Source organism: Gorilla gorilla, chromosome 11 (assembly GCF_029281585.2).
Source record: "Gorilla gorilla gorilla isolate KB3781 chromosome 11, NHGRI_mGorGor1-v2.1_pri, whole genome shotgun sequence".
In the NCBI taxonomy this organism is placed as follows: domain Eukaryota; kingdom Metazoa; phylum Chordata; class Mammalia; order Primates; family Hominidae; genus Gorilla; species Gorilla gorilla.
The window spans coordinates 80,149,002-80,163,561 of NC_073235.2; the positions used below are offsets into that span (position 1 = coordinate 80,149,002).

Below are 14,560 nucleotides of genomic sequence, written 5' to 3' on the forward strand. Positions count from 1 at the left end.
CCACATGAAAACTCCTCAACTCCCTCCCTACCAATATTTGTATGCACTCTGGGAGGGATAACCCCAGGGCACATCCTCTGCTTCCTACTGTTGCAATCAATCAAGAGGCAGGACTAATGCCAGATTCACTGTTCATAGCAGACTTTTACAGTAGGTCACGGTATAGTTTGAAGAGCGTGACTTGCTCTTCAGGCTCTCTGGATAAGTGTTAATTTATGGTAGGCTCTACTTGGTACAAGGACAATGGGATGCTTGTTCTACCTGAAACCTTAAATAGAGACTTATATTTTTCTGCTTTTAATCCATTAGCTTGGATGGTCAGCAGCTACTGATTATTGCCAAGCTAAACAGATTTTTTTTTTTTTCTTTTCCACACCTTCACTTCTCAGGATAGTGTGTGGGAAGCAAATTGATATGACAGATTAAATGTTGAATGGCTATTTTCAACGCTACTACAGTGTGCATCTAGGACATTTCTGAGATGAACTAGCTGGATTTAAAAAATATTGGAAGAGTAGAATAAATCCCAGACAACTTCATGGTAAGAGGACATGGATACCAAACAAGTTTTTCTCTATTCCAAGTTCTTATGAAGATAAGGTTCTTAAATCTGGCAAAGATGAGACAGTTTAATTTTGGTCAAGTGCACAGTATCAAGATAATTTAACTCCGTTGATCTCTCAAGAGATTTGCTCAATCACAGATTATAGATAAAACTGAAACACAATGCTAAACTCACACACACACATCTGAGAGTAGCATGTGTGCAGTCACATATAAAGAAATCAAATATCCAGTAAGTTCAGATTTCTATATTTCTGTTAAGAAACATGGGCCCCCTTCAAGAATTCAACCACAAAAAACTAGTTGGAACTGACTGAAAAATCCCCTTCACCCCAGCCTCTTGTATATGTGCCTGTTTTCTAGGACTCAATTCACTTGTCTCCTCTCCAGTCTCTCCTGCTACCCTGCATTTCAGCACACCAGGCTTCTCTCTTCTTTCTCTGGCCTTCCTTTGAAGAGGAAATGGTCCCCTAAGGGTATGACCTCATTTATTCAGTTCCCAGAAGTCTCCCTCAGATTGCTCTAAGCTAGGTCTTTTGCATTAAAGAATGTAAATGTGCACATCAGGCACCTCAAGGTGGGAGTCCTGCATAGGTCTGTAGCCCCTGGAAAGAAAAGAAATTAAAACAAAATTCTGTCGTTGCTCTTTCTCAAGTAGTTGTTGGTATCTCCCCTGTGCTCCTTTCACAGCTTAACTTGCACAACTGCTTTGTTGGTACTTAAAAACCCAATCAGGAACATTAAGTGGTTACTGATTGAATTTTTTATTAAAGAAGGAAATTGAGATGCTAATCAGGCCTTGGGGGAATCACTGGGGAAAGCCACATGCTTAGAGTCTTGTTTGCAGGAAGGGAAAGTGGAATAGACCCCAGCAGAAAACATTTTGAAAGGGAATTTAAAAAAATCAACATCCAGGAAGTTAGAGAAGTATTTTTTAAAGAAGGGCCTATTGTTTTCTCCAAATGTTTCCTAAAATTTTGAAGTGAGCATTAAAAAAAAAAAAAAATTTAACCCATCAATTTGGAGACAAACAAGAATGAGATTGCTAGCTTAGAACTGTGACAAGCTTTCCGATGGAAACATCAGGAAAAACACGGTTTTGTGTTTTATTTCCCTGAGCTCTTATGTTTCTGCACTTTTCAACAGAACCTCACATCCAGAAAATAAAATAATATTTACACTAGTGACCGAGAAGACCACCTACAAGCAGCTACTGGGCCTCCCAAGTTGGCCTAAAATATCAAGGCAGAAATTTTTTTCCTTGCAAGTACTTTGCCCTGTCACTTTCCTGTTCCCTGGGGCTACTGCTCCTTGAGTTCTTGACATGCATTTCACTGGGGTTTCTGAAGGTGCTGGCACATCATACCTCACCCCATTCCCTTTCTGCTCTTCTCTAGTTTTCTCTCAGTCCTTCTAACTTCCTCACACCTCTCCACCTCCTTCCATCCCTATTACAGGAGCCTCCCCCCAGTACTACACTTTTTCCCAATACCTGGAAGAGCCTCCTACCTCTTCCCTGCAGTCTACTCACCAACTCTCCCAGAAGGGAGGCCTTCCCACATGGGAAAGGGGAGGGGGTAAGATGAACAGTGGGCAGAGATGTGGAAAGAAGCTAGTCAACCACACAAATTCTTCACAATTATCCTGCTTTATGTGACTTTTTGTAACTTCAAATATGTCACACTGAAATTTAAACCAAAGCACAATTGGTGAAATACTCTATTGGAAAACTGCCTGATGTACATTGGACAGTGTGAGCAAGAAATAAACCTTTATTTGTGTTGAACAACTGGAATTTAAGAATATACTTGTTACTGAACCAAGGCCTAGCCTAGCCTTGACTAATACAAAAATTGGTATGGAAGTGAGGTGCTGCTGTTAGAAAAGAAGAGAAAGACAGAAAAAGACCCTAAAATATGTGTCATCAGCTTGGGGGCCAGGTATCAAGATAGTGAGGAGGCTATAATGATGAGAATCCATGGCAAAATAATTTGTACAATTATAACTAAAAGCTAACAGTGTTCTGAATAAACTTACAGTCTTCGGAGATGAGATTAGAAAACAAAATGTTAGTAGCATGTGATGGTTGCCATTGACTGTTTTGCGAGGAATTACAGGAAGTGAGTTAGAAAAGGAGGAACAGGCTTATAACCAGGAATGAAAGGAAATGGAAATAGTCACAAATTCAGGGACTTGTAGGGATGGAAGATAAAATTGCTCCTCAATTCCAAACTATGAAAATGAAAATTGCGATACACTTTGACGAAGTTTGATTAGGACTCAGCTTTGTAACAAGAATCAAATAAAAGGTACTGCCAAGATATCTAGAGTTAGAATCTGAATGAATTAGGTAGTTTGCAGCATATCCTTCTAACTGGACAAAAATGGCTCGATGAAATGATTTACCTATATGGTTCTCTCACTGAAGCCTGTTAGGCCCAAGGCACTAGGAATTAAGTCAGAAGAGAGAAAGAAATAAATATATTTGCCACATTTCTTTATTCCTAAATGTAAAGAAGCAAATAAATACAGAAAATCTAAGATGTTTGTATGGAATGTGGATGTGGTTATGGGCAAATGGAAAGGACTTGAATCAAAAACATAAAAAGCTGACTAAACATACAAGAGAGTTTTGGTGCTAAAGAAACCCTAAGCCCATGATTACACAAAACAAGTGTTGGGACTTCAACCTTCTTTAGGTGAGAAGAAGGCAGTTTGACCTTCAGATAAAGCTAAGAAGGGTGATGGGAAAGGAATAATTTCCCAGGGAGGATTGAAAGGTCAAGGGAAAAAGGAACCAGAGAGCATCTCCCAGAGAATCAGGGTCCCCTGCATGGTAGAACACCTCACAGTGAGTACCCAGTGGGATTTTGGAGTTGCCATGGACCACTCACCACTCCACATTGCTATGAATATCGCTCATCTCTTCCCTTTCCGAATGGGAGTCTTTGGGTGTATGTTGGACTCTGTAGTTTGGGTGTGTGTAGGTCTTTAATCTGCATCCAGATCTGTTGTAGAGACTAGCATGTATCTCCCAGAGATCCTGGACTTAAGAGTTTGATGCCGTGACTGACGGGACATTTGGGTTGTCTTTCTTGGAGGAAGGATGGGTATATTTTGTCTGCTGGAGGGAGAATGAATCACATTTTTGGTGATGAGAAGGGTAAACTCTGGTAGTCATGCATTCACTATTTCTGGCTTTCTCCTTTCTGAGCAAATAGAAGGATGGTACTTCCTGGTTGGGTGGGGTCATGTGACAAGTTCTGGCTGATGAATTGTTGCGGGAAGCATTTAATTGCCAGTGCAAGACCTTCCAGGGCCTCTGTCAGAATGATCTAGGTAGTGGCTGTTCCTTCAGCCCCAATACAGAATAAGGACAAAGTGGCGCCTGCCAACCCTAGGTGCCCATGTTCGTGAGCAATTTGTTGTTTAAAGCCACTAAGATCTTGGGTAAAATGATAACATAGCCTATTCTGTGGATACGCTTGCATCATTTAAAAATGCTGACTGATGCATCCTGTGAAGGAATCCATAAAACACTGCTAAGAATGAAAGCTTTGGAGCCTAATCTGCTAGAATCTATACCTAGCTCCGCCACCTACAAGCTGTTTAAACTCAGGCTGCTTATCCTTTCTAAGCCTCATTTTTCCCATTTGTGAAATGGGCATAATAACTATATTAGTTTCCTAAGGCTGCTGTAAATTACCATAAAGTTAGTGGCCAAAACGACAGGAGTGTATTCTGTCATAGTTCTGGAGGTCGGGAGTTCTACATCAGTTCACTGGGCAGAAATCGAGGTGTCAGCAGGGATGTGCTCCCTCTGGAGGCTCTTGGAGAGAATTCGTTCCTTGCCTCTTCCAGTTTTCCTTTGCTCACGGCTGCATCACTGCAATCTCTGCCTTGTCTTCACATTGCCTTCTTCTGAGTGTGTAATTTCCCCCTGCTCCCTCTTATAAGGACATTTGTTATTGGATTTAGGGTACACCTGGATAATCTAGGATCAGTCTGCAGCTGAGATGCTTAATCACATTTGCAAAGATACTCTTTCCTTTGACGGTAATGTTTACAGGTTCCAGAGATTAGGACCTGATATCTTTGGGTGGCCATTATTCAGCTGACTACAATTTTAAGGATTAAATGAGATAATATATATAAAGCAGTCAATAAATATTAGTTATTTATTGATATGGAAATGTATCTTATTTTCCTTAAAATGTCAAGTCTTTAGATGACAAGTTACTGTTTTGGACCCCACACAGTAGGTGCATCATAAAACGTACATAATGATTAACCTCTAAATACTATCAGTAATCCCTGATCTTAAGTTGGGTAGTTACTTAAATTGAAAACTATTCTTATAGAACTAATGCTTTATGGCAGAGAAATAAGATAGGTGGTAAAGGCATGGTTTGTTTTTCTGCAAGTTAAATTGGATACTGCATATTTTGACCACAGAGGTTTCTGATATCTAAATAATATTTAAAAAGAAAAATATAATTTCCCTTTGCCTCCTTTTATTTTCAGATATATAACAAAAGAAAACAAGACTCTGTACTAAGATGTGATTATCTTGCCAAAAATCCTATCTTTGAAACTCTTGCCTTAATGGTCAATGTATTATTCAGATTTCACACATTAAAAATATCTTACAGAGTCAGAAATACTATTGCTTAGTGAAAGCACGATAAAAAAAAAAAAGGGCTGTGCAATAAACTATGTCGTGCCTAAGCCTCCTGCTATTTTTTACACCATGTTAATACTGATGCAAATTGACTAGGGTTTCAGTGCCTGGTAGTCAGGGCCCTGGGAATATTGTGTCCCCCTTACCCCCCCAGTCCCTCCTCTGCTGAGCCCTGCCATTAATCACCACTTGCCTGTCTCGAGATCTCCCACGGTTTGGTCACGGCTCCAAGGTCACAGGCTGTCATTAACATTGATCTGAAAAACAGAACCAAACAAAACAGCCTGAATAATCTTTTGTTGCATTCCTAAACAAACCCGTCCTAGATACATAAATAAATAAAATAAAATGGAAACGAGGCCAGCTCACATCTTCCCTTCCTCAACAAGGGGCAGCACTGTTTATAGTCCCTGTGTTCAGCATCTCCATCATGTGGCCATGCTGCTTAGGAAGACAAAGCTCTCACACATCCTCTGGTGGCCCTTTTGTTTTGTCTGCAGCAAATCAAGGAAAGCAAAGCACTACTTTCTGTACACCTGAGCTAAGCAAGCTCTGCTTAAAATAATTTATAATGGACAATGTTGTTGGGTTTTTTTAAACTATAAGCAAGAGAATCAGTATATAACACTATATACATGGCTGATGAAACTACTTACCAACTTTTCATTGATTGATGGGAACAAAAGAAAACTCACACCAAAGAGGCAAGGCACATGCCACATAAGGGGCTCCTTCATTTTCATCTGCTCTACAGAGCTAAGATTTATGGGCAAGAGCCATATCATTTCACTCCAGTTTACTACCTGGCTCCAACCATGGTTTATAAGCATTATGAAGAAGAAACATACTCAGCTCCAGCTTTCATTAATTTGGGCACATAAGAAAGCACAGGAATGGTCTGAATCAGAGTTTTGAGGGGCAGGGTTAACCATAATTCATACGGAACCATGGAAACACTGGGAACAATTCAAATTGTAGATAGCTCTGGTGCTTATATATAATTTAATGTGGTGGGAGGAGGAAAAATAAGGCACACTCTGTCCCAAATCTGCTTTCTTTGTGCTGCAAACCAGCAGAATGTGATGAAAAGTAACATAGGATTTGAGCTGGGGAACCACATCTTGGCTAACTGCTTTTGGAAGAAAGGGGTATGCACCCAAAGGTCAGAGGGCTGTCCTGATGTCGGGTGTTAACATTTCATACCCTGCCAGATCTAATGCCTTGGAAACATGTCTGCTGCCCAGATGGCAGAGCATGCTTAGGTGGCAGGGGGGTCCCCCCACAGGAAACCCCTCCAGGGAACAAGGCAGGGTCACAGAAAACAATAGGTCATTCAAGGCACAACCAGGTGGCACCGGCATCAGCAGCCCTCTCAACTCAAGCAGCATTGATGAAACCTCTAATTCCAAACATCCCTGTGTTAAGAACTACGCAAAGGGAGACACATCAGTCTATTCATTTTTGACCTTCTGTATCAGGCATTTCTATACTGCTTACTGTGCGTCTGCTTCTGTACTAAGTGCTTTACTAACCAACTGCTAACTAAACTACTAACTAAATGAATCGTCATCAGCACCCCAGAGGTAGTTGCTATTATCCTTATTTTACAGATAAGTAAACAGAAGCACGCAGAGATTAAGTCATTTTCCCTTCCCAAGGTGAGTAAATGATTCAGGATTCTGTGCCTATCACAAAGCTACCAGATGCCCTCTTACTACACACGGATGCTGACAGTACTGGAGGGGGACAAGACTGGCTAAAGCATTGGATTTCTCAGCATCTCTCCTGCATAGCAAATAATCTCTATGAGGTTGCCTAGTTGTATCATAATGTGGATAATTACTTAGGTTCTGTCCAGTTGATAATTTGAAACTTTCTCTTCAAATGCATATTGCCATTAATCAGTTGATCAACAAGTTTATTGAGTATCTGCTAGGTCCTCAGATGATAATTCTAATAGCTACCACTTATTGGGAAGCCTCCACAGGGTGATTGACTCAGTCTCTATATGTGGTAGTAATACTATTATTATCTCTTATTAAAGTTAAAAAATAAGGCTCAGAAACATTAGGTAACTTGCACAAGGTTGTACAGTTATTAAGTGTCAAAGATGGGATTGGAATCCTTTGTCTGACAGAAGAATCTCTACTTCAATGAATACAGTGGAGCAAGAAGTCCATGCAGAGAAGGGAGACAGGACAGGCTGAGAGGTAGGACGGGTAGAGTGGCTGCAACCTTTGTCCATCTGGGACTGGGGAGTCAACTAAGCCTGGGGACTCAGGAGGGACCTGGATAGACCTTTAGGGAGGAAACTTTAGGTGGTGGATGTGAGGATGGTTTGAAGAAGGAGAGGGTGGAAGGAAGGAGACTCATTGGAGATATAAATTGATAGGAGCCTAAAACAAGGAAGGGAGAGTGGGAAGGGAGGCATAGGGATGGAAGATTGCAAAGGAAGAACTGAAGAAATCAAATGAGCAGTTCTATCTTATTTTTTAGATTAAGGCTCTTCAAGAAGTGAAAGATCTTTTTGAGAGTAAAAGACCAGGGAGAGAGTTTTTACCAACTGTTTTAGACTGAGGTCCCTATAATTCTAGTTCAATTTACAGTGAGTTAACATACCTCTCCTCTATATGCCAAAATTATTTCAATAATAATCTTGTGACAATCATTATCTTCTCGATTTGTTCCGTAGTTGTAAAACAATTTAAAATGAACAAATTTTAATGTTAAAGATATATTCAAATTGAGTACAAAGATTTTGTGTAGACTGAAATCTGCACTTGCCAAACAAAAATATGACACTTTGCAGTTTGCACTTATTTCAGTTTTAAATTTTAAACATGAATAAAACCCACGAATGATCACATAAAATGACAGAATGAAAGTATCTCAAGTTGTATGTCTTCATCTTTACCATCACTGTGCTATCATTGTTTGTTCTGAATATAGTCTTTAAAAGCAGGAATATGAGTTCTGCAAGGTTGGAAACACAAATGACACCCAGAGAGTTTGAGAGGTTCTGAACAGTTAGGAACTTACTATTGAAAGTGTATAGCTGCATCTACCTATGTCAAGAGCCAGCTGTATGCCTGGGCATTCTTAGAATTAACTTACATTACGTGTGCAAAGAAAGGATAAATAATAAACATGTGCTTATTTGAAGTTTTCATATCAATTATTTTTATCTTAACAGTAACCTCAGCAATTGTTTGGAATTTATACCAATAAAAGACATTTCTTAAGAGGTATATCTCACCATTGACTATTTAGAATTGCTGGCACATGGTGGTAATAAAAAGCAGACTGACTTTTAGTTGGTTTTATTACTATTTTAAAATTCTCTACAGATGGTGCTCCCTTAGAGCACCACCCTTAGTGCAAGGTGGTCAGAGTGTAACCATGAAATGGGGGAGGGAGGGCAGATGAGGTGAGAGGGGAGAACCCAGAGCACCTCCATTTTATGTAACATGCTTCCAAATAAGATATTTCTTCCATATGGGGTTCCTTGTCAAAACAGTTTGAAAATCTCTGTAGGAAAATATCTAGGCAGAGAAACTCAGTGAGAAATGGCATTTCAGGAAAAGAGCTCAGAAGAGAGGCAAGCCCAAGAAAAGGGCTAGGAGTCATTTGAGAAGAGATAGTAGTGACACTAGAAGGATGCTGAGGAAAAAGAGAAGAGAACAAAAAATACACCCTTGGGGGACAGTTCTGTTTAGTGGATGGTGGGGGGAAGAAGGGCTAGAAAAGACTAAGAAGGAAAGAGTCAGAAATAAAGGAGAGAATCCAGAAGCGTATATGGCTTTGCAGAATCCAAGGCTGTAGAGGGTTTTAAGAAAAGAGAGGCCAACACAATTAGGGGCTATAAAGAGATCAGGAAGCTGAAGAGAACAAAGGTTGTAGCTTTTAATACTTGGAAGGTGACTGTGGTTCAACAGAAGCAGAAATCACATAGTATAGACTTAATTCCTCAGTAAGGAATGGGTAAATACTCTGTGGTATATCTGTATTTTGGAATACTGTGCAACGATAAAAGATGATGAGGTAAAAACATGTAAAGAATTCCAAAGCATGTAGTTGAGTGGAAAACCAGGTTCACATTGGTATGTAAATATACAATTTATGTTAAAATAGACAATCAAAATACACACTAAACAGTATTTTTCCTAAGGGTACATGTGTATGTAAATGCTTTGGAAATGGTCTGGAAAAACACAATACACTAATAACAAAATACAGCTGTGCAACCAGTATGGGAATTGGGGGTTGAGCTCAAAGGAGATCTGGGGGCTTATTATCAATGTTTGATTTGTTACAGAAAATATACATTCATATAATTACTCATGGCATTAAAAATTATACAAAAAGAAAGAAATTGCCTTGCAAGAAATTAGGAAGTGTGGGAGTGAAGGGAAGGAGAAAACTATGATGGGGCCTGGAGAAAAGGCAGCCTGTAGGGATGACTTTTTGACTGGGGAGGCAGAAGTGTGTTTTTAGGTCTAGAAAGGTCATGATTAATAAAACAGATTTTGAAAATGGAAGCTGAAGGAGCATGATTGATAGAGCCAGGTTGGGGTGGGGGGCGAGGAGGTGGAAGGAATGGAATTAGGGCACCGGTGGAGGGGCTGGTCTTGAAGATGAAAAATGAAGAAAAAGGCCTGTAAAGATAATACAGAGGAATATTAAAGCATAGAGGAAAAAAACTAGAGCCCTCTGGGGAGAGGGCTGCAGGAAGGTGACATGAGGACAGCTACAGAGGGTGGGGCAGGCAGCGGCCTGTGTTCAGAAGATGGTGCCAGAGATTTTATATAGCAGATACGGCAGGACTATGTCAAGGTTTCCACTTGGGGTAATCCAGTAGTTGCCTGGTTGTGGAGCAGACCCAGTGTGCCCTAACCCTGGCCTCACGAGCTCTCCCAGCAAAACTTTGCAATGTTAGAACAGGAATAAGACAGCAGAAGGTCTAGTTGAGGTGGAGAGAGTGGAAGGATGGGGTATGAGAGAAAGAGGAATAGTGCCCACTCTCTGGAGTGGCTGCAAGAGAGGCTAAAATTTGCCCCATAAACAGAGTGGGTTGCTACTGTCCTTTCTAAACAACTTGGAAGACGTCCCAGGCAAAGGCTAGAACAGACCCCTTACCTCCACCTCCAATATTGTTCTGACTGGTTTTCTATCCGCAATGCCTATTGTCTCTAAAGAAAAACAAAAGTTACTCCCCACTTCCTTTGTGCTATGTAACTCTGATTTCTAGGATGCAAAAATCCCTTCTCCACCCAACTTGCACCCCCACTTCCCTAGGAAACAGAAGAAATCATGGCTTGCCAAAACTGAACTAATTTGAACTTCATTTTCTAATTTTGATGGCAGATTTTTGAGACAAAAATAAATTATAAGATGAAAAGACATTCTCAGTAATTTCTCTAATTATTCAACTGATCTCTGAATGTTTTGAATGTAAGCTAAGATTTGTTACTTTAAAAATCACTTCTATGCTCTTAGTACTGTCAGAAAATTTATGTGGACTAAATGTCCAAATAATGAAGAAACACATAAACAAGAGCTTTTTCTTACCGAAATATATCACGATGGTTTTTGATGTTCCAATCGTATTCTCCTTTACTGACAAGTTCAAAGAATTCAGTTCTCCTCCTGCAGGAAAATCAAATGAAGAAAGAAAGAAAAAAAAAAAAACTGGAATGAGATTTCCCAGTCTGTGGGGTGACATAAATACATTTATGGGAAAAACATAAGACCACCTGAACCAAGTAACTTAATATTTGAAATCATGAGGCTACAGCACTATCAAAATAAATCACTTTCTAAAAAATGTTGAGGCTTCAAGGAAAAGCCACAATCATTTCTGAATGTATTTACAACAGAGGAGATTATAGAGCCATAAAACAGAAAACAATGTGGTGCGGCATTTAGGATTATGTGCTGTGAAGCCCTAGTGACACTTACTGAAAGTCAGAGAAGGGAGGCAAGGACAAATAAAAAGTGGGGACAATTCTAGAATGTTCTTTTATCATCCAACAAAGAATTGAGCTGCATGATGATCCAAGATAAGATAAACTCCCTGGTAGTAAATTCAAGATAAATATATTTTTTTCCAGGTTAGAAAATAACTATTTCACCATTTCAGTGCTTAAACGCATAGGCTATGAAGTCTGAAAGTAATGGTGTTTAAACACTCGCTCAGCAACTCGCTTGCTGTACAACTTTGGAAAGTTAATTAAATCCTCTGAGTCTCAATTTCTTAATCTCTAACACGGGGGTTTCAGTTGCTAACTCACAGAGTTACTGTGAGGATTAAATGAATGACATGTGGAAAGCATGTAGCATAGTGTCTCAACATTTTAAGTGCTTGACACTGTAAACCAAAAATAAAATTCTAAGCCCCCAACCAAATAAATAGCCTTCTGCTCTTGGCCAAGGGCATTCCTAAATTAACCTGAAATGCTAGTACAGGCCATGATGGGAAGTGGGAGTTGGACATGTCTCATTATTCCTTCCTCCCTTTTGGAATTCAGGTACAGCTGACCAGCATTAACATTAAAACAGAGACCTTAAGACTGACAAAGCAGACTCTTTGTAGCAATAAGATACCAACATGACAGACAGCAGGCCCTAAAAGAAATCAAAGTATTTTATCCCAAAATATATTTATTTGACATATTTTGAAATGGCCTTGCAAAGCTGTCTCTTTTGGAGAAAATCTACATTCTGTAGAGAATCCCCTTCCCTTTCCAGGTCTTTTTCCTAATCCAGGGGAGAATTAAGTAAGAGCTTGGCACCTTTTAAAGTCTGATAAGAAACATTTACAATTTATTCTGGAAGGCTGCTACCTGGAGGCTTCATCTGCATAACAAAAACATTGGTCTCCACAACCCCTTATCTTAACCCAGACACTCCCTTCTATTGATTCCAGGTCTTTAGATAAACCCTTTCAACTAACTGCCAATCAGGAAATCTTTGAATCAACCTATGACCTGGAAGCCACTCCCCACTTCAAGATGTTCCGCCTTTCCTGACTGAACCAACATACATCATACATGTATTGATTGATGTCTTATGTCTCCCTAAAACATATAAAACCAAGCTGTAGCCCAGCCGCCTTGGGCCTATGTTCTCAGGACTTTCTGAGTCTATGTCACAGGCATGTCCTTAACCTCAGCAAAATAAACTTCTAAATTGATTAAGACCTGTCACAGACACTTTTTGGTTTACAACTCACACATACACCCATGGAAATCCATTTGGAGATGCGTAGATACGGAAAAGACAAGCAAGGAATATTTTAGTTAGATGATTTTCAGTTTTAGTGAGAAAAGGAAAAAAAGAGGACATCACCATTTTGATTTAAGAATCACTTCCCAAGTTTTCATCCTCTTGGCACTTGCTAATGAGAGAATATTTAAGAGATCCTAACACACCATTTCCCAAAACGCATCTCTCAAAATGCTAGACTTAAGAGGTGCTCCATGTGAAGATGTTCCTGGCCAAGTAGGTTTGAGAAATGCTGCCCTTAATATACCTCTCTGGGAGACACCATCTATACTAGCCTTTGAAGTCTCTGAGAAATATGGACGTAGAAAAGCCTGTTTAACCTTATTTCATCACAAAATTCCACATAGTACTGATGTTTCAAAAACTACACTTTGGAAAATACCATCATGACATATAATTTATGGTAGAAATCAGACTAGGATCTCAGAAACTTAGTGCTGACCCTCTGTACTGGGAGACAAAGGACAAGAGGTTGAGAACAACTGGCTCCTCTGTGTCTGGCCTGGGGTGCTTATCACCAACTGACCAACTGTGTGGATTTCTTGCCAATGGGTCAGACTAACTACTAAAATTACTTGAAAGGAGACAGGTCAGGAAGACAAATGTATAGTTCACTTCTGTATTAGAGACACAAAGACAGGTCCTGGATCTATCCTTTCAAGATGATGCAGGTCAAGGCCATACTACATACAGCATGGAAGAATCTCCAAGACAACCTTACAGCAACTGGCGAGATGGCATAACCCAATTACATAGAAGGGCCCAGGAACTCCTTCTACTTTGGGTGGGCAGGTGTATACAGTTCTTTTCTTCATGTAACTTTCTTATCTTCTTCACTTGACCCACTCCCTTCTTCATGACCAATGGTCGTGCCTTTTTCATATTACTGAGATAGCCAAGTAAAACGAGCTCCCTGGAGAATCTCCAACCCGCCTGCGCATTGGGAGGATGGGTGAGGCCTCGGGAAGTTTGCGCTGTTTGCAGTAGGGAGGAGCCTGGCCCCTTCTGTTCCTGTGTGGGAACCTGGGATTCAGTCTGCGAGATGGGGGCCTGTTAACAGGAACCTCTCTTGCTTTGCTGAGTCTTTTTCCTTTTTGCCCAATAAATTCCATAACCTCTCACCCTTCAAAGTGTCTGCTTGCCTAATTTTTTCTGGTCGTGTGACAAGAACCCAGTTTATTCTACAACATTACAGTCACTGACTGTGAAGTGAAATAGAAAGGGAAGTGGTGGAGTGGAAAGAGCCCAGGTTTGGACCCACACCGACCTGGCTTAATGCTGACTGTCACTTATTAGCTGTGTGATCTTGGGTGAGTAACTTCACATTGCTGAGCCTCAGTTTCCAGCTTTGTAGTGAGAAATTGAGATAAGGTGCACTAAACATTTGGCCCTGTTAGATACTCAATACCTGAAGCTATGGTTAATTTGTAAACAATATTAATACTATTACTGCCGACAATAATACAAATTGGACTAACTGGACTAATGGAGATCTAACAGTTTGCCCAGTTTTCTCCTCTCACTACACAGAAATTCATCTTTTTCTCAAATTATTATGAAGTCCAACAAGTATTTATTGAACATCTACTCTGTAACAAGTCTTTATTAGGCTTTACGGTCACAAGATAATTGGGTGTTACTTTTAAATGTCTCTGAGTTTAGCCAGGGCTACCAACAAATAAATAGGTAATTCCCTCTTTAAATGTAATATTAATGAGAATAATAATATTGGGACTAGAGTGATGTGAGAGAGGCACTCACCTGGGGCACAAAACTGAAGTGGGTGCCAAAAAACTTAGTTATCAAGATAAATATTTTAATGTGATATTTAACAAAATAAAAATAAATGTAAAACATCCATAATCAACACAACAACAAAATTCTAAATAAAGACAAGATCTGAACTTGTACTTGAACCACTCACCTCACTTGCTTCACCCTAGTTCCAGCCCTGATAAGGATGATATTCACTGGGTCTTTACTGTGTTCCTGGCAGACTTAATGGGGTCTGGCACTCACTACTCACATGAC

At 39.9% G+C, this 14,560-nt stretch overlaps 1 protein-coding gene across 1 annotated transcript in view; it reads right to left on the bottom strand.

Moving 5' to 3' along the window:
- PDE11A (phosphodiesterase 11A) overlaps positions 1-14,560 on the bottom strand; it is a 435,243-nt gene that overhangs the window by 41,928 nt on the left and 378,755 nt on the right. Inside the window, exons 16-17 of the mRNA XM_019021629.4 lie at positions 10,814-10,891; positions 5,439-5,502 (exon numbers count right to left, since the gene is read on the bottom strand). Of these exons, the coding sequence (XP_018877174.2) occupies positions 5,439-5,502; positions 10,814-10,891 (142 nt within the window). The remainder of the gene's footprint in view (positions 1-5,438; positions 5,503-10,813; positions 10,892-14,560) is intronic.